Source organism: Pelodiscus sinensis, chromosome 17 (genome assembly GCF_049634645.1).
Source record: "Pelodiscus sinensis isolate JC-2024 chromosome 17, ASM4963464v1, whole genome shotgun sequence".
Classification (NCBI taxonomy): domain Eukaryota; kingdom Metazoa; phylum Chordata; order Testudines; family Trionychidae; genus Pelodiscus; species Pelodiscus sinensis.
Genome location: NC_134727.1, coordinates 24,666,578 through 24,689,071, shown reverse-complemented (window position 1 = coordinate 24,689,071; position 22,494 = coordinate 24,666,578). Strand labels below are relative to the sequence as shown.

Here is a 22,494-nt window from a genome sequence, read left to right as displayed (position 1 = left end):
AGTATCATGAGCTTTCATAGGCAAAACCCACTTCTTCAAATGAGCTTGAGTGAAGAAGTGGGTTTTGCCCACAAAAGGTCATGACACGATATATGTGCTTGTCTTTAGGGGTATGCCTACACTGTGGGATGAAGTCGATTAAGATATGTAACATCAGCTACATTAATTGTGTAGCTGAAGTCGAAGTAGCTTAACTCAGCTTTTGGTGCTGTCTACACTGTAGGAAGTTGAAGGAAGAACATTCTTCCTTCAACTTCCCTTACTCCTCATGAAAGCAGGGTTACTGGCATCGACCGGAGTGCCCCGCTCACTTCGAATTAGCTGTCTTAACTAGACTGCTAATTCCAACCCTGGAAGATCGACAGCGGCAACTTTGATCTTCCTCTGTAGTGTAGACGTACCCTATGATGCCACAGACTAACACAGCTACCCCTCTGAGACTCCCTAGAGTGGTGTTTGCTTTGTCGGCAAGAGAGCTTTCTTATGGACAAAACACTTTACACCAGTAATTGCCACAGCAAACCCATGGCAAAGATTTAGTCTTTGTGGGTGGGAGAGGGGATTAAGCACCTGTAAGCAACTAAAGCTTTGTTTCTCAATTGCCAGAGTAGACAAAGCCCTAGACTGAATTATTGGCTTGCATGGTAAAGATGGCTGGTTAATCCCATTAAGGTTTCCTTCTTTCATGTTGTCCATGGAAAGCAAGTCACAGGTAGTAATAATAGTGCATTTAAAACCTTAATCATCTCAGTGCGTCCTGTCTACCCTGAATCAGCCTTACATAGGTTGTAAAACCTTAGGGCATAGACTGAACGTGTAGCCTGAACAGAGCCAAGCATAGCGTCAGTGCATAACAAATTATTTCTGATAATAAACTATATAATGTACCAGGAAAAGAGTAACCTGCTAAACAAGAGTCGCAACTAATTGAAAGTGGCTTTTAAGATACTATATTTAGATTTGCTTAAACCTGGCCTGCATTAGGGAATTTTAACATTTCCCACCATTGTTAACACTAGTTCAGCTGCATTGGTTAACTGGCAAAGTTAGGAACGTGAAGTTCTCAGTTTTCATAACTGTACCACTTAAAGCTGCTCAGAACAATTCTAAGCAGCTCCATGCTAAACATGGCTGTTTGAACCTGAGATGCGAAGGCTCCCAATGTTGCTAAAGCTTGTGCAGCTGAATGATTGCAGATTTTTGTTAAAATTCCTTCAAGCTTTCGAGCACTTTATCCAAAGTCCTGAGTAAAGTTCCCTAACTAATGTGAAGAGCTCTGATTGCAGCTGGTTTAGGGGAACTAACAGCTTAAATGTACTTTGACTGAAGGGAAGAGGCCAGCCAATACCACCTTGTTTTAAGCTGTGTTAGACAAAAAGGGGTTTAAGATCTCAGAAGGAACTGTGTGCTCAACTTTTCCTCAATTGGGAATCAGCAATGTGGATGGTACTGTGGAAAAAGGGCACATATTTTATTTAACAAAGACGACAGAAAAAAAGTATCATTCTTAGGACATAATGGCTTTGTCTACACTATTAAAAAAAGCTGCGTTCCTAACTTGAGACAGCTAACTTAAGTTACATTCCTATTGACGACAAGGCAATTCATGGTGTTTGCACGAGTTAGCAGGTTAAATTAAAGACTATGGTGAATTACCTCCAGTTAGTAGCACACTTTTCCCATCCTAGTGGAGACAAGGCCATCGTGTTAAATAGGATTCCCAATCCCAGGACATATCTACAAAGCAGTGTTATTTCAGAATAACTGACATTATTCCGAAATAACAGAGTCCGCATCTACACAGTAAGCAGTTATTTCGACATAATGTCAAAATGATGTCGAGCTGCAGGACTTACTCCAACGGCTGTAACCCTCATTTCGGAAGAGTAAGGGAAATCAGAGGAAGAGTGCTCTAACTCAGGCTTCCTGCTGTGTAGATAGTGCCAAAAGCTGAAATAAGTTATTTCAACTTAAATCACACAATTGAGGTAGCTGAAGTTGTGTAGCTTATTTTGGCTTTACCCCTGTTGTGTAGACAAGCCCTCAGAAGAAATGATCCTCAGTGGAAAATATCTGAATGCAGGGTTTTGTTCTTTACCTAGATCATCAGTCTAATATAATGATGGTTTCAAAAGCCACAACTTTAGCTCAGCATTTATAGAGTGCTTACTATAAAGCCATCCTGGGTCAGACCAACGGTCCATCTAGCCCAGTATCCTGTCTGCCGACAGTAGCCAATACCAGATGCCCCAGAGGGAGGGAACACAACAGGTAATCCTCACATGATCCCTGCCCTGTTACCCATTTCCAGAGAAACAGAGGCAAGGGACACCATTCCTACCCATCCTGGCTAATAGCCATTGATGAACCTAACCTCCATGAATCTATCTAGCTCTTTTTTTGAACCCCGTTAAAGTCCTAGCCTTCACCACATTCTCTGGTAAGGAGTTCCAGAGGTTGACTATGCCCTGAGTGAAGAAAAACTTCCTTTTGTTTGTTTTGAACCTGCTGCCTGTTAATTTCATTTGGTGACCCCCTAATTCTTATATTGTGAGAATAAGCAAATAACTTTTCCTTATTCACTTTTTCCACACGAGTCATGATTTTATAGACCTCTATCATACCCCGCCTTAGTCTCCTTTCTCTTTTCTAAGATGAAAAGTCCTAGTCTTTTTAATCTCTCTTTTCCTCTCACCACATTGTATTCCCACTCAAAGAAATTAAGCAGCTAAATATCCAAGCCTCTTGTGACTCACCTTCTCCTCAGCATCTGTATTCTCGTTGATTTTCCTCATAGCATTTTGGACTCGTGCAAGGCGACTGGACAAGCAGAGCAGCAGGCTCACTACCTTCTCCAGATCACCTATGAACATCAGGTAGCGCTCATACTCATTGGGCTTGCAGACATCTTGTATCATTGCCTCTAGCTCTTTGCCATGCAGAACATACTCCTTGCTTTCAGACAGGACAAGCTCCCTTCTCTTCCAGAGGGACTGTAGCTTTGCTTGGATGCTAGAAATAAGTTCCTTCTGCAGGGGAAATAAAAAAAAGTGGAAACTTTGGATTGTAGGAGTTATTAACAAACGGCTTACAGAGTCTGGCTTTTTCCTACAGATTGTCTCCTCCAGATTATAAACTGGTTTTTTTTTAATACTTTCAAGCCTGTGTAAAAGACAGTTACAAATACATCCCAGTGGCTTTGTAAACTATATTATTATTTTCGAGCAATATTCTCTCCCCCAGAGTGAAAGTCTGGTAGTTTCTTCAGTACAGCCAAAGAGCTGGTAGATCTTGGAGCCTCTGACAGGTGATCCTGACTGGTTTGGCCATTTGTATATCAAGTGCTAGCACTTCAGCTGCTTCTCCCTTCCATTGCTGAGCATCTCTGGCCCTTTGCCTTGGAGCTATTCCCCCAGGAGCCTCCTGCTTGCTGTGCAGGGCAGGGAAGGGAGAGGAGGGCACTAATGTCATGGTGCCCCCTTCTTCCACCCTGTATCCTCTCTCCACAAAGCAGAGAGGGGACACAACAGGACTAGGGTTAGAGCAAGTTTGCTGGCTGCTTTTGGGAGTGGTGCAGGGCCAGGACAGGGGTGAACCTGCTTGCCTTAGCCCCACTGCACCATCATCCAGAAGCCACCTGAGGGAAGCAGAGCCAAACTGGAGTCCACATCCTAAACCACTACCCAAATCATGAACCACCTCCTGTACCTCAAGCCCCTGCCCTAGCCCTGGGTCCCCATGCATCCAAACACCCTCCCAGGGCCTCCACCTAGAACCCCCTCCTGAAACTCAAATACCTGCCCCAAACTCAGCTCAGAGCACCTCATGCGCTAAATCCTTAACCCAAGACCAGAACCTACATCCCAACCCTCTAGTGAAAGTGAGTGAAAGTGGGGGAAGGAGGGAGGACAGAGTGGGCAGAGGAGTGGCCTCAGAGAGAAGTGGGGCAAGGAGCACAAAGGAGGTGGAGCAAGGATATTTGGGTTTGAAGTAGATCTTGGCTTGCACTTAAATTGAAAAAGTGATTTCATGCTTAAAAAGGTTGGAGACCCCTGATTTAGATTGCGTGGTTACTCAATAAGACACAACACAGTGGGATGGCTCCATTACAAAAATTAAAAAGTCAATTCAACTCACTTCCTGTAATCAGTAGATCAGAACTGAATTCTATGGGGGGATTTGAAGGAAGCAATGGAGGTGGGTTGGTTAACAGATTTGGGGAGGGTGTTCCATACAGAGTGGGCAGCATGAAAGAAGACTCAGGGATGAGAGTAGGAGAAGGATCACGCTACCTTTCACTGAAATGCAGCCAACTATGGCACAGAAGGAAGCAGTCGCTAAACAGTGCGTAGGGAAGAATATCACCACATTCACCGTAGGGAGAATTTTAAGTAGGCAGATTATAATTACCCAAGCTGGAATTTGGCCATGTTTCTACAACTAACAAGCTTAAGTCTTTTGAAGAGCAACATGGATTATTTTTAAAGGACAGTATTTCTGCTTTGGGAATTATAGTCTAAGATTATCTTTGTTCTCCACACATGTAAAAGCCAATAGGCCAACACTGTCAACCGAAACTGCTGACAGTTCATTGAATGAAAAGATCATCTTCCATTGAGACTGCCAGATGTCACCAATTGAGGGTTCAGATCCAGTGTCAAACACGGTACAATTGTGAATCAGCTAGTGCACAGAAGCTGGTTTTGCAAGGAAGTGTTCAGCCAATTCTGCCTGGAGTCTACTCCTGATCACTCCCACAGTGTATGTCTTTGCCAGATGAATAAAACAGCACAGAATTTAGACAACACAAGTTACAATCCATATGCCAAATTCATCATTACTTCAATGGAGTTATAATGAAGATGAATTTGGCCCTCTCGGTGCATTTTGAAGTAATGATATTGTGTTAAAGTATATCGATAAAAGTGCTTTTCCTAACCCAGCACATACCAATTTTAGGATGTCTTAGATACAATAAAGAAATCCACATAGCCACGTTCATATACCTACCTTCTTGGAAGTGATGTCGTCCAGGTCATTTGAGCCATCTCTGTTCTTAATCAGGATTTGATTCATGTTTGAATTGGGATCTGCTGTCCTCTGACCTGCATTGCATTCAGTTTCAGAAGATGGTTCTGTTGGACTTTTCCTGCTACGAAAGCAAAAAACATGGGTAACAAATATTTAGAGCTTCATTAATGAGAGATGTATTTTCTGTTCACATGTGTTTCTAGACTCCTCATAATCATTTCTACATCTTCCCTCTTCCTACCCACCCCCGCCCCAGCAGGGATGTGTCTAACTTTTGAAAATATCTGAAGCATAAGATTTTTGACAGGCAAAAATTATGATGTTGCCCTCAAATAACTCTTTGGGATCTCTCATGAAAACATTTCCAGTCTGGCACTTTCTATGTGATACACAAAAGAATTACATCCAGGCCACAGCAGAGCTCAGGCCAGTTAGCATTTTAGCTCTTACGTACAGCTATGACTCTTTCCGTAGACATTTCTTGGCGTGCCAACTGAAGGTGGGTCACAGATTTTGTTGCTGATTTAGAAAACAGAATCCCTAAACTTCCAGGTATTCTGAGCTGCAGTGAGTCCATGAGACAAATATACATTGAGACGGAAATGACTATGCAATCCCAAACTACTTACTCATTTTCCAAGACAGGCTGCACCTCTTCTCTCATCCTAGCTTCCTTATTCCTGTCTTCTCTGTCAGACATTGGAATGTTAACAGGAAAAAGGCCTTCCAGGAGGTCTATAGCAGTTTTTCTAGTAGGACGAGGGATGAGAACATCAGCCAGAGAATTGTCCTTGGCGATGATCTCCATAGCAAGTTCTTCATATCTCTGGTCTTCAAGGGATTTCAGTCTCCTTTTAGGAAAGTCTGTCTCCTTTTCTGGCAGGACACGATTCTGGCTGTCATATGCTTTTTCGTTGATGGATGAACTACTGATTTTATTTCCTTGCTCAGACTGAGCTGATGATGGTAGGTGGCAATTTATTTTTTCCTGGGAAAGTGCAATATCATTTGCCTCTAATTGCTGCACTGGGTTTCCCTTTGAAAAATTGCCAGCCAGAGATTTTACTCTGCATTCTTTTTCCACCTGAGTCTCTTCATTGCTTCCTCTTCTGGGGAGCAGAAGAGGGATTATAGGAGTTAGTTCCTTCACATCTGGACAGCATGAATTTACAACTGCACAGCTCTCTTTGGCTACGTCTAGACTACAGAGTTTTATCAGAAAAAGGTACACAAATTGCGCTCCACAATTTGCATACCTTTTTCCAACTGTTTTTTCGGAAGAGGATTTTCCAAAATTTTGCTCATCTACACTGAGCCAAATTTTGGAAAAATCTCCTCTTTTGGAAGAGCCGCTTTTCCTTGTGGAATGAGGAAGACAGGGCTTCCAAAAGAGCACATCTGCTCTTCCGATAAAAATGTTGGAAGAGCAGATGCATTCTCTGGACCCGGCGGAGTTTAGACATAGCCTTTGTTCTCATTCCTACCACCAAGACTGGCTTGCTGTACGTCTACGTCTTATTCAAAGTAGGAATAAGAGATCCTCCGGAAAAGGGCTTTATTCCGGAGGATCGCGCCAGTCTAGACGCTTTTTTCCGGCTTTTCCCCAAGCCGGAAAAAAAGCGGCGGCCATGTTTATTTAAATCCCGCGGGGGATATTTAAATCCCCCGCGGATTTCCCTATTCTGAAGTTGGAAATCAACATGCCTCTTCCGGAGAAGGGGCCAATGTAGACGTAGCCCTGAAGTTTAAAGGGAAGAAGAAAGAGATTACATTCACTGTGGACAATCACTGCTCCATCAGAAGTACTGGCAGATAATCAGGACATACATATTTTCATAGCTGCTTCTTTCAATGTCTCAGAGCTTCTGGATCTGTGATAAGCACTCATTTTGCTTGAGGGCCGGGGGTAGGACCAATGCTAAATGTGCAACTTCACTGACCCTCCCATTTTTGAGGTCCTGACTTAGGCAGCAATCTGCCATTTCTAGCTCCATCCCTTAGAATTAAACCCACTTTGAAAATGTTCAAAAATCCTCATGTACACTGACACCTTGAGATGACTGCATAATACCTAAGTATCATGGTGCTGCTTGCTATCCTACTGTCCCAGATGCAACAGGAGATAAACAAAGTAGAAGGAATGTGGTTTAACTAGCACATGGCTTTATTGAGTAACCATCTGCAATAAACTTGTCCAGTACAGGTCATCTTTTCTTTGAACCATTTGCTGTCAGCCCCCACAGTTCCTTTAACCTTATCTCAGTGCTGCTCCTGGGATCTCACTAATGTCTCTACGAAACTGAAAGCTTTGTAAAACGTGATATTTAAATACCGTAACGGAGAGCTTCAGTGCAGCTAAATGTCTGCAGAGCTCTGTAGTGGTGTTGCTTTGCTCAGCTCCTACATACTGCAGGATCAGACTGGAAAGTAAGATCTGCTCCTGTACTTGAGGAATGGCACTTAAAACAGTGCAGCCTCAAGAGACAAAACTGAACTTATCCAGAGATTTGATTCCCCGGAGTGCAGACGCATTCTCTGGGCACGGTGGAATTTAGACATAAAATACTGTGCCCCCTGGGGATTAATGCCCCCCCCCCCCACACTCCCTCCGGTATTTTCTCTAACATATTTTTTGTGACTCAGCTGCAGTACTGTGAATGAAAGTAACTTTACCAGGTGCCTTTTGTTTGTTTTCACAGAACAGTACCCTCTAAGGAAGCCCGACCATTATATCTGTTCTTCATAAAACACTCATTTTCTTCTAACTCTTTATTAAAAGAGAGGTATTAACAGCTGGCTGTTTAATATTCTTCTCTTTTTAAATTGGCTGACTACAGATATGGAAGCAGAAGGCAATAGGCAAAGGTAAAACTGTTCCATGTAGCTGAGCACAATGGTCCTTTAAGCCTGATGAGGGTGAAAAAACCCTATTCCAGAAACAATGAAACAAAGGCCCAGGAAATGAGCAAAGCAGTTATGGGAAAATAGTAGTTGGATGGGAGGAAAAACTCAGGACAGTGAAGGGCCTGGGACCCAGCAGCCCTGTAGTGTAGGTGGGACAGGGTTCTTCTCTCTCTCCCAGCCAACTAAAAGGAGCTTTCTGAAAGTGGGCACTATATATGCTGTCTTCTCCTTCAGAACAGGGGAGATGCAGACAGGAGAAGGAAGCCAGAGCCAGAAAGCTGTGCTCCTACTGGGACTGGCCAAGAGTGAGGGCCTCATGAAGGGCAGAGTAAGATATAATAGGAAAAAATATCTATGTGGTAGAAGGGTTGGAGTGGAGTATCTACGGTTAGGTTAGGGAGACTGGCTTTATTCTGAACTCTTTCTATTAAATACCAGACTCCAGAACGTGGATGAGGGGGAAGGCATTAGCCACAAAAAAGACTCTGTTGGAGCTGTAAGGGGACTGAAGAAGGAGACCAGAGGTAAGCCGCAGTAGTGCCTCTGCTGGCCACAAGGAGGTGATCAGAAGATAACTATCCTGGTACATTCAGCTATTGAGGTTTTGTGGGATGTTTCCTTCTTGGGAGGGTGGATAACACTTGTTTTAGAGATAAAAGTTAAACATTTATTTAATCCATTCAGTGAATAGTCTCAGGAGTCCAAAGCTCCTTTTGTGCTGGGTTTCCTCCTAAAGTTTTGGGCTTTGAAGCAGCACTTCAAACAGAAACTTTGATGGCAATGGCTACTGACCCTAGGGAATAAATAATTTTAGTCATATTGTATATGATGTATAGTGTAACTACAGCCATTTTAACATGCTTTTAAGTCCACATTTTGTAATAATTTATGTGCACAGCTGAACACACAAAATGTGTTTAGTTTATGTAGTCAATTTGCTTGTGCAATTGGTATGTTTGTTGTGTGTGTGCATGTTATTGCATGTCCAAGTGATCACAATATTTGTCCATGCAATTACCAAATTCATGGTTGCATTAATGCACAAATTAATAAGCACTGACACGGCCACATTATCTGGATCTATGGTCATTCAAATTTCTTAATGAGCTGATTATATACAGTTGCTTCTTCTCAGTGACTATTTTTTCCTTTTAGCTAAAAATCTATGATAACCGAACGGGTCTTATAAAGAGGGAGCACAGAGGAAAGCTGTAGAGATAGCAAAGGATGGGAGCAATAGCTCTGCCTTTCTGCTTGGAATGCTTTTGTACCTGTGACTATTTTGAAGATCACATGTTAAATTATACACACAAAGCAATAATTCAATAATTCAGGAATAGAAAGGTTACCTGTCTTTTTGTTCTGCTTTACTTTGCTTTTCCTCCAAGACAACTTGCAAAGACAATACAGTCAGGCGAGATTCTGGCATGTCTGTCCTTGAAACTAAAGTATCACTTTGTCCACAGACACAGAAAGGCTTTGACATTATTTCTGAGACATTGGTGGTGGGATCATTAATAAAAACATTGTCGTCTTCCACAGAAGACAGAGCCAGGGGAGACTGAAGAGGAGACTCTGAGTCTAATAGTGGAGATTGTAACGTGCCCAAGGAGGAAACACATCGTGGGGGTAGATTTTCTATACTTAAGGAAATGCCGTAAGGCTTTGTTGTACTAGGAAGCCTTTCAAGTATTTGGACTGTTGTATCTAATCCCTTGAGCCCCACAATATCTTCAGTATTTGTTTGTCTGGGCTGATCTCCCGATACAGACTTGGGGCTGTGCAGATCACTTTGATGGTTTGCAGCTGAACTGTTTCTATCAAGTTCAAATATAGGTACTGGCAAGATGTGCAGGCATTTCACATGATGAACCTGATCCATGCTTTGGCTCAACAATGAGAGTTTTTCTGAAATTCCAATTTCTTCCATAGACTTTCCCCTTCCTTTAGCTGTGCCGACTCTCTGCTTTTCATCTCTAATGCGGTCTTTTTCCTCTGCCAAGTCGACTTCATTCTTTGAGGGAAAGCTAAAGTTTCAAATCATATTTCACGTTAGAGAATTACTAACACCGCCATTTGGAGACAGTTTCTTTATTAGATGTAACTGTTTAAGGCATGTAAAATAGAAACCTGACAAGTCCTGAAGCTGGCACTTGTGCTCTAGGCCCACCAATAACACAGGGGCTATGTCTGCGCTGCAGAGCTTTTGCGCAAAAACAGCTGTTTTTGTGCAAAAACTCGTGGAGCATCCACACTACAAGCGCATTTTTTTGCATAAGTACAGTAGATCGTCAGAAGACAGGGCTTTTTGCACAAGAGTTATTCCTCTTTCTATGAGGAATAAGCCTTTTTGCGCAAGAGTGCTTGCGCAAAAAGGCGTGTGTGGACTGACAACAGGGGTTTCTGCGCAAGTAACCCCTATTGGAAAAACCACAGAAGCTTTCTTGTGCAAGAGCGTCCATGCCAGTGTAGATGCTCTCTTGTGCAAAAAGCACATGGCAGTGAGGACGTGCTCTTGCACAAGAACTTTTCGCGGAAGATCTCTTCTAAAAAATGTCTGGCACAAGAAGCCCACAGTGTAGACGTAGCCTCGGATATTAGAAAAATCATTTTCTCAATCCGGGTTTGAGATTGTGCCACAAAATGGTGACTGCCCAATGTTGTGTTGTGAAGTGTGAGTCATAGCACTGTATCTGTGTGAGGCTGTTGGATTATGATTCGGCATGACCATAAATTGAGACAGCAGCACAACTGGATGGCATAATTACTTCCTCCCTCTCTTCCACCATATAAGGCTTTGTTTAAATGGAGACAGAGCACACAGCAAGCTGGGGTGTACATTTATAGCAACGTGGACCCTGAAAGTTCCATCATGAGGATTTGGATGTACTCCATTTTGTGCGCAGAGGACTAGCGCACTGTGTTTTTACAGCCTGGCTTGCCATGCACTAAGTCTCTGTGGAGACAAACCCTAAGAAAAGCATCGACATGTCAGAGACTCCTTGGGCCTGACTGACAAAATGCCAGAGAGTGTGCTATTGCAACCCAAGTCTCTGCCAGCTCTTTAAATAGCTCCCTGCTGGCTTTTGCCGCAGCTCAGCCAGCTCTTGCCAGAGCTGCGCACCAGGGAGCTCCTACTTACTTCCACCTTTGCTGTGCTCCCATATTTTGGGGCAATTAATATATCCAGACATAGTAAATCTGCACCAGTTTGACTGACAGGTTTGGATTTGTTCAGCGGAACACAGCTATGCTGCACAGTGGCAGCACTTGGTGAGTTGGGAGGTAGAGGGAAAGATTATTGTACAGTAGGCAGCTATGGCTTCCTCTATAAATGCAGTACAATAAAACCTGAACACCTGCATTAACAGTCAGCAAAATCTGTCCCTACAGGATTTCCCTTCTCTTCCATATTCACTTCTCCTGTATTAAGAGGTCACCTAAGAAATGTTTCTGACCACACATGGACTCAGCACACTTCCAGTTGCATTTAAATAACCTGCATACACGAAGCTGCTCCACCTGAATCAGGAATCTCAGCCAGACGACTGAAGTCCTGCAGATGCCGGCTACCATGTATCAAGCAGCTCCACTGTTTACAATGGCCAAAACAATGAGAGTGCTAATGGTGGGTATTAACAAGCAGGTTTTGGTGTCATTTTTTTTGGCTGAAGCAAGACTCGATTGTTCCTCTCTGAATTCTTCTAGGCAAAGCAACAAGGGATTAAAATAGTAGGAGCTTTTCTATGTAAATATTTATTTAGATTGCATATAAGCGCCGTACTAGAGATTACATCATGGACACATTCTGAGAGCATCTCTATGTTCTTCTGTGGGCAGGACTGACCTAAGCTCTAGGTGCAGTTTTTGCCAGAGATCAGATGGTGGAGCTATGCACTCAGACCAGAAAAGAACTGACAGACAGCGGTTTGCAGTATGGAGTCTTTTACTGTACCTTTTTTGTCCCACAAAGAGGCAAAAAATGATTTTGAAGGCCACCTAAAAGGAAAGAAAATGATTTGGGGGAACTAGGCTCTGAAGTAATAGCTCTTCAGGTTAAAGCCTTAGATGGCAGATGCACCTCTGTGGGGCAATGGACCTATTCTGCCAGACTAAAAGGCATCATGTGGCATTTGAGCACACACAGCATTTCTCAGCATAAGCCCACGAAAGCTCATCACCTAATAAACCATCTTGTTAGTCTTTAAAGTGCTACACAGTCCTGGTTTTGGTTTCAGCTACACCAGACTAACACGGCTACATTTCTAGCACATTTCTTTGCAGACTCCCAGGCAATGTTGCCTTTTCTGTGCTGCTACAGCACTCCCTGGTGACAAAAGCACAGACTTACTGCCTCTAACCAACATTTCTCAAAAAACACCCCTCCCCCTATTTCAGCCATTGCCGCATAGCAGCACAAAGGCTCAAGAGGGTAACTAAAAGAAGCAGAATAAAGACAGATGTTCTAACCTCTACTTTTCTGTGGTCAGCGGCATAATAAAGGGCTAAATCCTGTGGTCCTTACTTAGTTTTCACTCAGTTCTTACTCAGATAAAACTGCCCGGAACAAGAGGAGAACAGATTAAAAATTCAATGAGAACCTCGGGATTAGCCTAACAACAACAGCTTGGCATCGCTTACAGTGCTGTACAGATATAAACTAACTGCTCCCCACAGTGCCCTTGGGAAGCAGGGAGGAATTGTGATCCCTCCAAACATCCACTCAAAAACCTCAGACCGATGGGGAGCATGGAACAGATGGGAAGAGCACAGAGCTGGGGGAATCAACCTCCAGATTTCTCTGCCACTGACTCCTTTCGTGGTGTTGATTACGTCTAATCACCTCTGTGCATTAGCTTCTCCACTTATAAAACAGAGGGAACACCATTCCTGTACCTCAGAGGTGTTGAGTGGAATAGCTAATATAAGGTAATCTGACTATAAGCAGTGCTCTTAAATTTCTGCAGTCCTTTGGTTTCTGAGCTAAGCATGATTTCCTCTGTGTAATCTTTTTAAAAGATTAAAATTTCTAAATGGTATTTGGTAGGTTTTGGACCTAATCCTAAAATGTGCTGAGGCTTCAAATAGGAGTTGCAGGTATTTCAGCATCTCTAAGGATCAGACTGTACATTTACAAGGTTCTGAGGTAGACTTCCCTTCCTCCCTCAAGACTCTGGCAATTATTAAGATTACAAGATTATTGGGAATATCCATCTTAATTGGCAGCACTTCCTTGCTGAAAATGCAACACTGCATTTTATTTGCATTGGAGGGATTCCTCCAGTGGACGTGTCAGCCCTCATCGGATTTCATTTGGAAGTTTATGGATTCATGTATCAGACCATTTCACAGGTGCCTGCACTACCACTTAATGAAAAATCTCTCTACTCATGTCATGTCTGCACTAGGAATTAAGCCATGCTGGAAATAGCTGTATCTGAACATGACTAATGGGAGCAGGGATTTATCACCTGTCAAGAGAACTAGAAATGTACAAAAACCCTGGGATCTGACCCTTTTCCCTCCCAGATGTGCTTGGTGCTTTATCAGAGAAAGCTTTAAGCTGTGGATGTGAACTCTCCAAGCCTGCTTGGATTCACTCTGAAATGGCCATTGAATTGATAACTCTGGACTAAATTCTAAAAGAACTCTTTGCAACTACAAAGCTCGCCATCTCTATTTTGAATCTGATCTCAGAACTCTATTCATGACTGCTATGACACTGATCTTTTAACCAGTACTCTCTCTTTTAAAAAAATATTACTTTCGTTATTAAGAATTGGCTATAAGCATGTATTTGGGGTAAGATCTGAAATATTCATTGATCTGGGAAGTAGTGGGTTTGATTCTTTGGGAATGGCAGAACTTTTGTGTATGACATAAATCAGATCTGCAGTGAGCCTTACCTTACTTTGACTTGGGTGTCAAGGTGGAATGCCTCACCATCATTTGTCTAACAGAGTGACCATGTCTACAGTCAGGATTTTCTCCCACTGTTGCTTGAGCACCGGTGCAGCTCCATGGCTGTGAAGAGCAGGAGGAGCATCCAACCTTGCTCTGAGCCCAGGTGGCTGAGCTACACTAGCAAACTCCACAGTGTAAACTTTAAAAACAACAAATGGTCTGGTAGCTCTTTATAGACTAACAAAACATGTAGATGGTATCATGAGCTTTCATGGGCACCGCCCACTTCTTCAGATGGTGGTCAGCACTAATGGGGCTGCACTGGCTCTACTGCACTGGTGAGAGGTGTTCACAAAAAACTCATTGTAGACAAGGGCCACACGACCAGGTTTAAGTTCTATCCTGAGAACAGAACTAGAATTTGGTAAAAAAAAAAAAAGGCGTAAGAGAGACTATAGATTACACATGATTTTATAGTAGCCATTTTGGTATGTGTGTATAGGGAAATGGCTCAAGCATGGTTTAATAACACCTTTCTGATCCTCTTGCGTACTTGTCAGGGAAACAGGTCTAGAACCCTGATAGCAACAACTGTGTTCCAACATTGTTGTTGCTAGCTAGCACGTTTACTTCCAACATTGGCAAGACCTATACTTCCAAAAATAACTAGGAAACAACAGATGTCAGTTAGGAATCAATCACACTGCGGGGCATCGAAATTAATATCACATGGAATTTACTGTATTGCAAAGAAACATAGGGAATGTAGTTGCCCACTAGAATTTGAACAAATTTCCTAAGCAAGGTTCATCTGGGCAGGGTGGAGTAGTTCTTGCAACCTTACCTGGGGGCGACAGGAAAATTTTCACAATCATGAACTGAGGATGCCAGGAAACTTGTACATCTATGAAGGTCCTAAAAATGCAGAAGACTTAACTTGAGAAAAATTGTCTTATTGCTTTTCTATACTCAGCAGACCCCTCCCTCGCCTGTTTAAGTGCTTGTTTCCTTTCAGTCGTGTAATTTCCAACAGTGTCTCCCTGATTATCACCTGTTTCTTTTTTTTTTTTTTTAGAAAAATATATGTCTGTTAGGAATCCTGCATTTACTGTACTCTCAAAATTGGGATTTTACCTGCACTTCTCCTGGAATGGAGAAGTACCAAGGAAAGTACATTTTACATGCCTAAATAGAGAAATTTTATGCAGTGGATCAACCCGGCCCCACAATCGATTGAAGTACAGAACTTCAATAATTTGTTTCATGGTTGTTGAATCACAGAATCTTTTGGATTGGAAGGGAATTGTAGTGAGCTGTCCCACTCATCACAGTGCATGACAGTGGTCATTACCGGCACTTGGATACTACAGTGAACAATATCCTGCAGACATATACGACATAATCAAAGTGATGCCATCATCCCTAAATTATCCAAAATACAGTAGAAGAGTTTTTCCTGGCCACGAGGCAGTCAGTAAGGCACATACTGAACTGATTTTAGGTTCTTCTCAAGTGTGCGTCAATCCCCTCTGCTTATAAGAGAATCTGTTTAACCCTCCAACCCAGAAATAACCCACCATTCACAGCCTTCACACATATTGTTCTGAAATACTCTTCATCAAGCTAAGCTCGTCTAACATGTCATAATTTGAAAAATTCAAAGCTATGCAATGGGAACATGAGGTTGAAAAATCAAATAGATAGTCTGTCAACATGGCAGGTGAATATTAGCAACACATTCTACCTTGTCTACAGCTCTGAAAATAGGCATCTTTGGTGGGAGTTTCTTATCTCAGTGGCAGTTCCTTTTTCAGGCTCTCTCTTCTCTTTCCCCCCTTTGCTTCTGTTTATTTTCCTTATCTTCTTTTACAGCAATATTGACATATATTGGCCTCCAAATTCTGGCACTGAAAAGCGCATATTTCTGCCCTGATACTAGGTCAATGTTCACTGAGCATGTCAGAAATAAAGCAAATGGCCATTTTGACTTATTCCAGCAGGGCTTTTAAAGTGTTAGAATTTGCCAGAAGCTGCATCATCATATTATGTAAACTCAAGATTGCCATGTAAGGAGGAAGAACAAAAGGAACCATCCATAAAGACTCAGCATTGTAGTCTCTTATGGTGTGTGGTGAGCTGACTGTTGGTAGCCAAGCAAAGTTTTTCGATATATGTAAACTAGATTTACTCGGCATTGCTCAGATCCTTAACTCAATTAATTTTTGTTTTTTTGGAAAATAAAATGAAAATGTTAATGCTTCATTTAAATCATTGCGCTGGGGTGGGAGTGGGCATGAGAGGTTCAGTGTGTAGGCTGTCCTGGAGAGAGAGAGGACAACCCCAATCCTCTCTTACAGCAGCAGCTTGGGGTCAGGTGCGAACGCTTCTCCATGGCTGCTGCAGCTCCAGGGGTGCATGTCCCCTGGCTCGTGCAAGTCCAGGTTCGTCTGTCCCCTGCACTCCCCAGCCAATGTGAGGAATGCAGCAAACTGCGCACTTTCCCCTCGCTCCCTGATGAAGCAGAACAGGCAGCAATGTCCCTGTAGGAATATGAAGGGGAAGCTTCAACCCATTCCACCCTCCCTAAGGATTGCTGGGGGGAACAGGGTGGGAGGCTTGGGGCTGGAGCAATTCCACATGATGGAGGCACACCCCCAGCCAGCCCTTTTCACCTGCCTCGTGATTCTGTCTCTTTTCTCTATGGCCTTATGAGAAGAAATCCCATTCCAGGCACATCCCATTTTTTCTGCCGCAACCAAACCCTTATCTTGCTTTAAGTTATAAGAAGCAGCAGCTGTATACCGAATGTGGTAGTCCTAGCTCTTACCATATAGCAGGGATTCTTGAACAGACAGACAGACAGACTGGCTCAAATATGTAGTAGATATCTATATCACCTGCTCTTCTGAGGTATCAGGTAGGAAAATACAACAGTGGTTCTCAATTGTAGTACCAAGTAGACCTTCTTGCTGACCCCAGAATGAGTAATTCTGAGATCTATGTAGTATGTGGGAATCATATTATGAGAAGAGATGGATCCATGAAAGGTTCTCTCCCTTCTACCAAATAGAGAGCCACTGATCTAGCAAACAGAAATCTCAGTCCTATAAAACAGATTGTTAAATAAACAGTGACAAACACATTCGTTCTGTGACTGTCTGAAGTGTCTGTGAATTGCTTCTACCTGAGAGAAGCAGAAAATCTAATTTCATCGGGTAACCATCAAAAAAAAATATCGGTCTAGTCTATTCAGTTATTTTACAGTGGCCAAGTGTGAGATCTGAGCAAATTGGGGAAGATTCACAGCTGAAATGGACAACTATCAAAGCGTGGCAGTTTCTGCTGAGTTTTACTTTGAGAAGCTGGGTTCAATTAAAATAATCAAAAGTGAAACTCAGCTATGGGATGGAAAGCTTCCTAAGAGCCAACACAGACAAACATAAATAAGTACATACATACATCAAATATTTGAACTAATTCTGTCAACTGAAACCCACTGATTTCAATCTGTTTTTTCTTTTCAGGCAAAAATAAATGAATTCATTAAAAAAGGTGTTCCCTCCTGAGACTAATCCAGGAGCAAAGTTTTTCTTCTGGTTTTCTCATGAAGATTTGGGATGCAACATGTTTGCAAGCTACTACCCCTTTAGCATCCCACCCAAAAGCTTCTCCTAAAGATCAAATCAGATCTAAAACCTAGAAATCTATCCTGGTAGAGTTTTCAGATGAATTTCTTATCTGCCATATCTGTTTTGTCCCCGAAAGTGAATATAATATTTAGCGTATACATGCTTTTATCTAGGGCAATGCAGTTACATTTTCAGTCTTGAAGCTGAACGATTTGTTTTCCATTAAAAACAATTAAAATCTGCAGCTTGTCAGCAAAGCAGTGTACATGCCAATAATTAACAGCCATTATGGTCATTAATCAAAACTCATTTTAAAACATTTTGGTAGGATTGCTTTTAGAGCTCATAACAATTAATTTTATATTCTCTATTTTAATCTAGTCCTCCAACCAAACTCCAAAGGAGGTATGCAAGTACGGTTTGCAAACAACTGTGATATTTCCTACAATAACAAACACATCCTCCTCCTTTTGTTCTTCCAAGTTCCAAGAACAAGATCTCACTAAGGGTCAGATAGTTAATTCCTTACTTCCTTTCATGAGCAATAGAATTACAGGCAGTCCCCGGGTTACGTACAAGATAGGGACTGTAGGTTTGTTCTTAAGTTGAATCTGTATGTAAGTCGGAACTGGCGTCCAGATTCAGCCGCTGCTGAAACTGACCACCAGTTCTGTACATACAGATTCAACTTAAGAACCCCAGGCGTCCCCAAGTCAGCTGCTGCTGAAACTGATCAGCGGCTGATTCCAGGAAGCCTGGGGCAGAGCAACTCTGCCTCGGGCTTCCTGTAGTCAGCGCTGGTCAGTCTCAGCAGCGGCTGACTTGGGGACGCCTGGGGCAGAGCAGCTGGGGTGCTGCTGGGTTGCTCCAGTAGCACCGCTCCTCGCTCCTTGGCGCTACTGGACCAACCCAGCAGCACCCCAGCTGCTCTGCCCCAGGCGTCCTGATTCAGCCACTGCTGAAACTGACCAGCAGCGGCTGAATCAGGACCTGAGGCAGAGCAGCTGGGGTGCTGCCGGGTTGGTCCAGTAGTGCCCAGAGCGGCACTGCAGGACCAATCGGCAGCGCCCCAGCTGCTCTGCCCCAGGGTCCAAAACAAAAGCCTGGTCTGCTGGGGGGGGGGGCACACTAGCTGCGCGCCCCCCCCCCCCAGCAGACCAGGGACACGGGGAGCAGAGCCGCAGCGGCAGCGGGGTGCCGCCCCTCTGAGGCTTTGCTCTGGCAAAGTCTCAGAGGCGCGGGAACCCGCCCGGTGCCCCTGGTCTGCTGGAGACGGTCTCCAGCAGACCAGGGGCACCGGAGCAGCTTACGAACGGGGCTTTCTCGCCCCGGAGCTCGCAGGTAGCAATCCGCCACCTCAACCTCCGGGGTGAGAAAGCCCCGTTCGTAAGTGCGGATCCGACATAAGTCGGATCCGCGTAAGTCGGGGACTGCCTGTACTCACGTGAGCAACTAATCACAGGACTCACCATCTAGCCTTAAATTGTGAATTACCCCATAATACAGGGATGGGCAAAAGAGCCTCTATGGGTCGGATCCGGCCCACCAAGCGGGTTGATCTGGCCTGAGGAGGCCCTGCTGCTCCCCCGTCCCCAGGCCAATTAGGGCCTGGCGGTGGGGGAAGTGCACAAAGTTTCCTCTACCCTACCAGGAGCATGCGGCACTTTGAAGCCCCACATGCTCCTGGCACAGCAGTAGGAGACTTCACGCACTCCCCTGCCCCCAAACTCTGACTGGCCTAGGGGCAGGGGGAACATGCAGTCTTTTCCCATGCCAGGGACATGGGTGCTTAGTGAAAAAGGGGGGGCAAAGGGGCTCCCCCACCCCCAGACCAATCACAGTCTGCGGGTGGGAAAACCCGAAGCATTCTGGCCTCGCCCCTTCTGGTACAGCCCCGGCAAAAAATTATTGCCCGCCCCTGCCATAATGACTTCCTTACCCATGCAGGAGCAGGTGGTGATTTTGATCGTTCTCGACCTTTGTTGGATGCAGAAGCCTCTGGCTGAAGGAGATTTTCATCCAACGCACATTTGCTGGTGCAGTTTCCATCAGTTTCCCTGACAGTAGATTTGGGTTCTGAACATACTATCTCAGGAGCAGAAGAACTAGCATTGTGTTTACTGGGCCAGATCCCTAGGGAAATTAAAGCAGGGGAGGACTCTGAAATTCTTTCTGGTGAGAGAAACTGGCAGTCCACCTCACTATTCGAGGTTTTTCTGCTGATATCTAGGTTGGAAGTATTGCCCTCAGGAAGTCTCTTAGCATTCAAAGGCTTCTTCTGCAGGGGCGGTTTGTGCAGGACACTAGCAGGCCTCTGTGCAATCTTTCGTTCCATGTATTCAATAAGTGCAGTATGCTGGATTTGCTTTAACTCGGTCTTGGAGAGATTTGAACTGGCAAGTGCATTTCCTCTGTTTTCTAGAATCTTTCTTCTGGCTACCACTGTATCTTGTTCATCAATTTCATCAGACCTGACCCCTGCGCTTTCTTCCCTCCACAGTACACCTGAATCTTGCTGATCATCCAGTTTATTGAGCTTCTCAGGTTCTGAATAGCACAGTTTCTTTTGCTCTTTCGTTATCCTTTTTCTTCCTCCTATTCGAGCACCTTGTGGCCTCTTTGTTTCTGCATCATCACTGGTATTTTCCAGAGACTTAGGAGGAGGAATCGACTTGATATCCTCATTTGCACTGGATAAGGACAAAGATCTGAGATGTTCAATTGAAGGTCGTTTGGAGGGTTTCTGCCTCAGCCTTACGGGCAAGCTCATCTGTAAATCCTTTCTTTTGAAAGATGTTTCTCTCAGGACCTTTCTTTGAGCAACTTTAAGTCTTTCCTTGTAATCGTTCTTGAAACTCTCATCCACTGATGAAGCAGAGCTCCCCAGAATTACATCATCAGAGTCATTAATGGTGTCATCCCCTGGGCCCCGGTGTTGGTGCTTGTTCTTTTGAAGCTTATTGATTTCCCTTTGTATCTCTATAGGTTGTGCAGAGATAGGGCAATAGCTCCTTGGAGAGGTCTTAGGCAAGGTCCCCAATTCCTCAAGTTGCTGAGTGTGATTTTTGTGACTCAGAATGTTTTTCCCACCAGAAAGGTAGTAAAGGAGGGGAGTTGTCTGCCTGTTTATCTTTTCACTGGCTGGAGCATCCTGAGTCTGCTTTTCAAGCTTCTTTTGAAATTCAAGTTGGTGTTTTCTCTGATGGAGGGGATTCAGGATGTCCTCTTGCTTTGGGTTCATGGTAAGGTCAGGATCACTATTGTTAGCCTGTGTTTCTCTCCTGAGTCCATTTAGAAATTGGGATGAGGAATTATCATTTGGTCTGTAATAAGATGTTTGGCCAGCACTGTCAGAAAATGGAGTATTTCTAAAATCCAATTCCCCATGGTGAGTGGGCTTTGATTCTACACCATTCAAACTCTGGGAGAGTGGTGATTTCTGCAAGTTGATGTGTTGATTGAGAAGTAGTTCCCAATAAATGTCTTTCCTGTTTTCTTCTTTGGAGCCAGAGCACTGACTCTTGTCCTCAGAGCTGTTCAGTTTCTCAGAGACATCTTCACTTGGAACAGGACTGTCCATGTATGTGAAGCCCCCACTGCTCTCCAATACATCCTGATCCAACCCTGAATACTCTTCAGTCCAGCCGGGACAGTGAATGCAGAGAAATTGTCCTTGTTGGCTGGATTCTGAGACTCTGCTTTGTAAATTTGCTTCTCTAAAGGGTGGTTTGTGTACACCACAGGCATAAAGATACTGTTTGTTCTCTTGTGTATCATTAACAGCATTGAGGTTGGTATGCAGTGGATGAGAGGACTTAGAGTTCATCTCCTCAGGAATTTTATAAGCTTGGACTGAATTCTGAGTACAGAAAAGATTTGGAGTCTTAGCCAAAGAATCGGACTTCAAATATTCTTGAAAAATAATAGATGAGGGTCTGATGAAAACATGAGGTTTGGTCTTTTTTGTGGTATCTTGGGATGGTTCCCTATCTTCACTTTTCTCGGTCATTAGCCCCTCGTTCTTTGACCTGGGTACCCATTTTATTGCTGAACTGGAGGGGGAAAGGATGTTGCTGAAGTCCTGAGAACAAGTCACTCTATAGTCAAAATGATTTCCAGAATTAGATTTCCCTCTTGTATTTTCAACGTTTCTGGTAGCTTGATAGCTATGAAGTCGTGCTGGTGGAGATGGTGGATGAGAGGGTACAGCCAGAAGTGATGGAGGCTGATATAAAGTCCCATGCATAGGAGTGCTTCTGTATTGTCCATTAAGCCCAATATTGTCAGAGTTATGATGACTACTCAGCTCCAGTGATTTGTGCTGGTGTGTGGGTTTAGCATCAGAGTTTACTGCGCTGGGATTATAAATACCTCTTACATATTCTGAGTCCATATATGGCAATTGCTCTAAGGGCAGATAATAGTTTTCATTACAATATGATGGGGAATGATATTCTGGAACGTTTGAGCCACCAGAGAAAGAGCTGTAAGCTGAGTCTAAGAGGTGGTCTATGCTGCTGAGGGATTTAAGTGGTGAGAGCCGGTTACCATAATCGGGTGAAGCCACCGGCTCCAAAAGTTCTGCAATTCTGCTAGCTTGCTTGAGGTTCCATCTTTCTATCTCATTCTCAGAGGAAGCCATATCTGCTAACAGCCAGCTCCTCCAGGAAAAGAAGTCTCCCGGCTTGTGACTCACTATATTTCATTGTAGTTAGCACATTTCATGTGTAGGTAGATGATCCTGGAGAGAAAAACAAACATTTGAAACAAAGCCATCAAGAATGATTACAGCTTTTGAAAGAACCGCAACTAGGCATTTTAGCACCAGCAAGCATATTTGCATCCCCTACGGTTTCCCCCTTTCATTTCTCTGCCCCATTTTTCCACCCCAACAGATTTCTGCTTGAGCGGCTACCCTGCTCACCCCACCCTGGTTATGATCCTGACTTTAGATTTAGAGCAGTTGCCACCAGCCAGTAAATCTGGCTCTATTGGTACACCCTGGAGCCTCTGGCAGGTGATCCTG

The 22,494-nt window shown here is 43.7% G+C and overlaps 1 protein-coding gene across 6 annotated transcripts in view; it reads right to left on the bottom strand.

Moving 5' to 3' along the window:
* Positions 1 to 22,494, bottom strand: part of SHROOM1 (shroom family member 1) — an 82,284-nt gene that overhangs the window by 5,768 nt on the left and 54,022 nt on the right. For all 6 annotated transcript variants that reach the window (XM_075900336.1, XM_075900335.1, XM_075900337.1 and 3 more), the window contains 6 exons: positions 19,408 to 22,209; positions 14,684 to 14,754; positions 9,285 to 9,962; positions 5,661 to 6,140; positions 5,011 to 5,152; positions 2,757 to 3,029 (listed from right to left, as the gene is read on the bottom strand). In XM_075900336.1, the coding sequence (XP_075756451.1) occupies positions 2,757 to 3,029; positions 5,011 to 5,152; positions 5,661 to 6,140; positions 9,285 to 9,962; positions 14,684 to 14,754; positions 19,408 to 22,110 (4,347 nt within the window). In that variant the 5' untranslated portion in view covers positions 22,111 to 22,209. The remainder of the gene's footprint in view (positions 1 to 2,756; positions 3,030 to 5,010; positions 5,153 to 5,660; positions 6,141 to 9,284; positions 9,963 to 14,683; positions 14,755 to 19,407; positions 22,210 to 22,494) is intronic.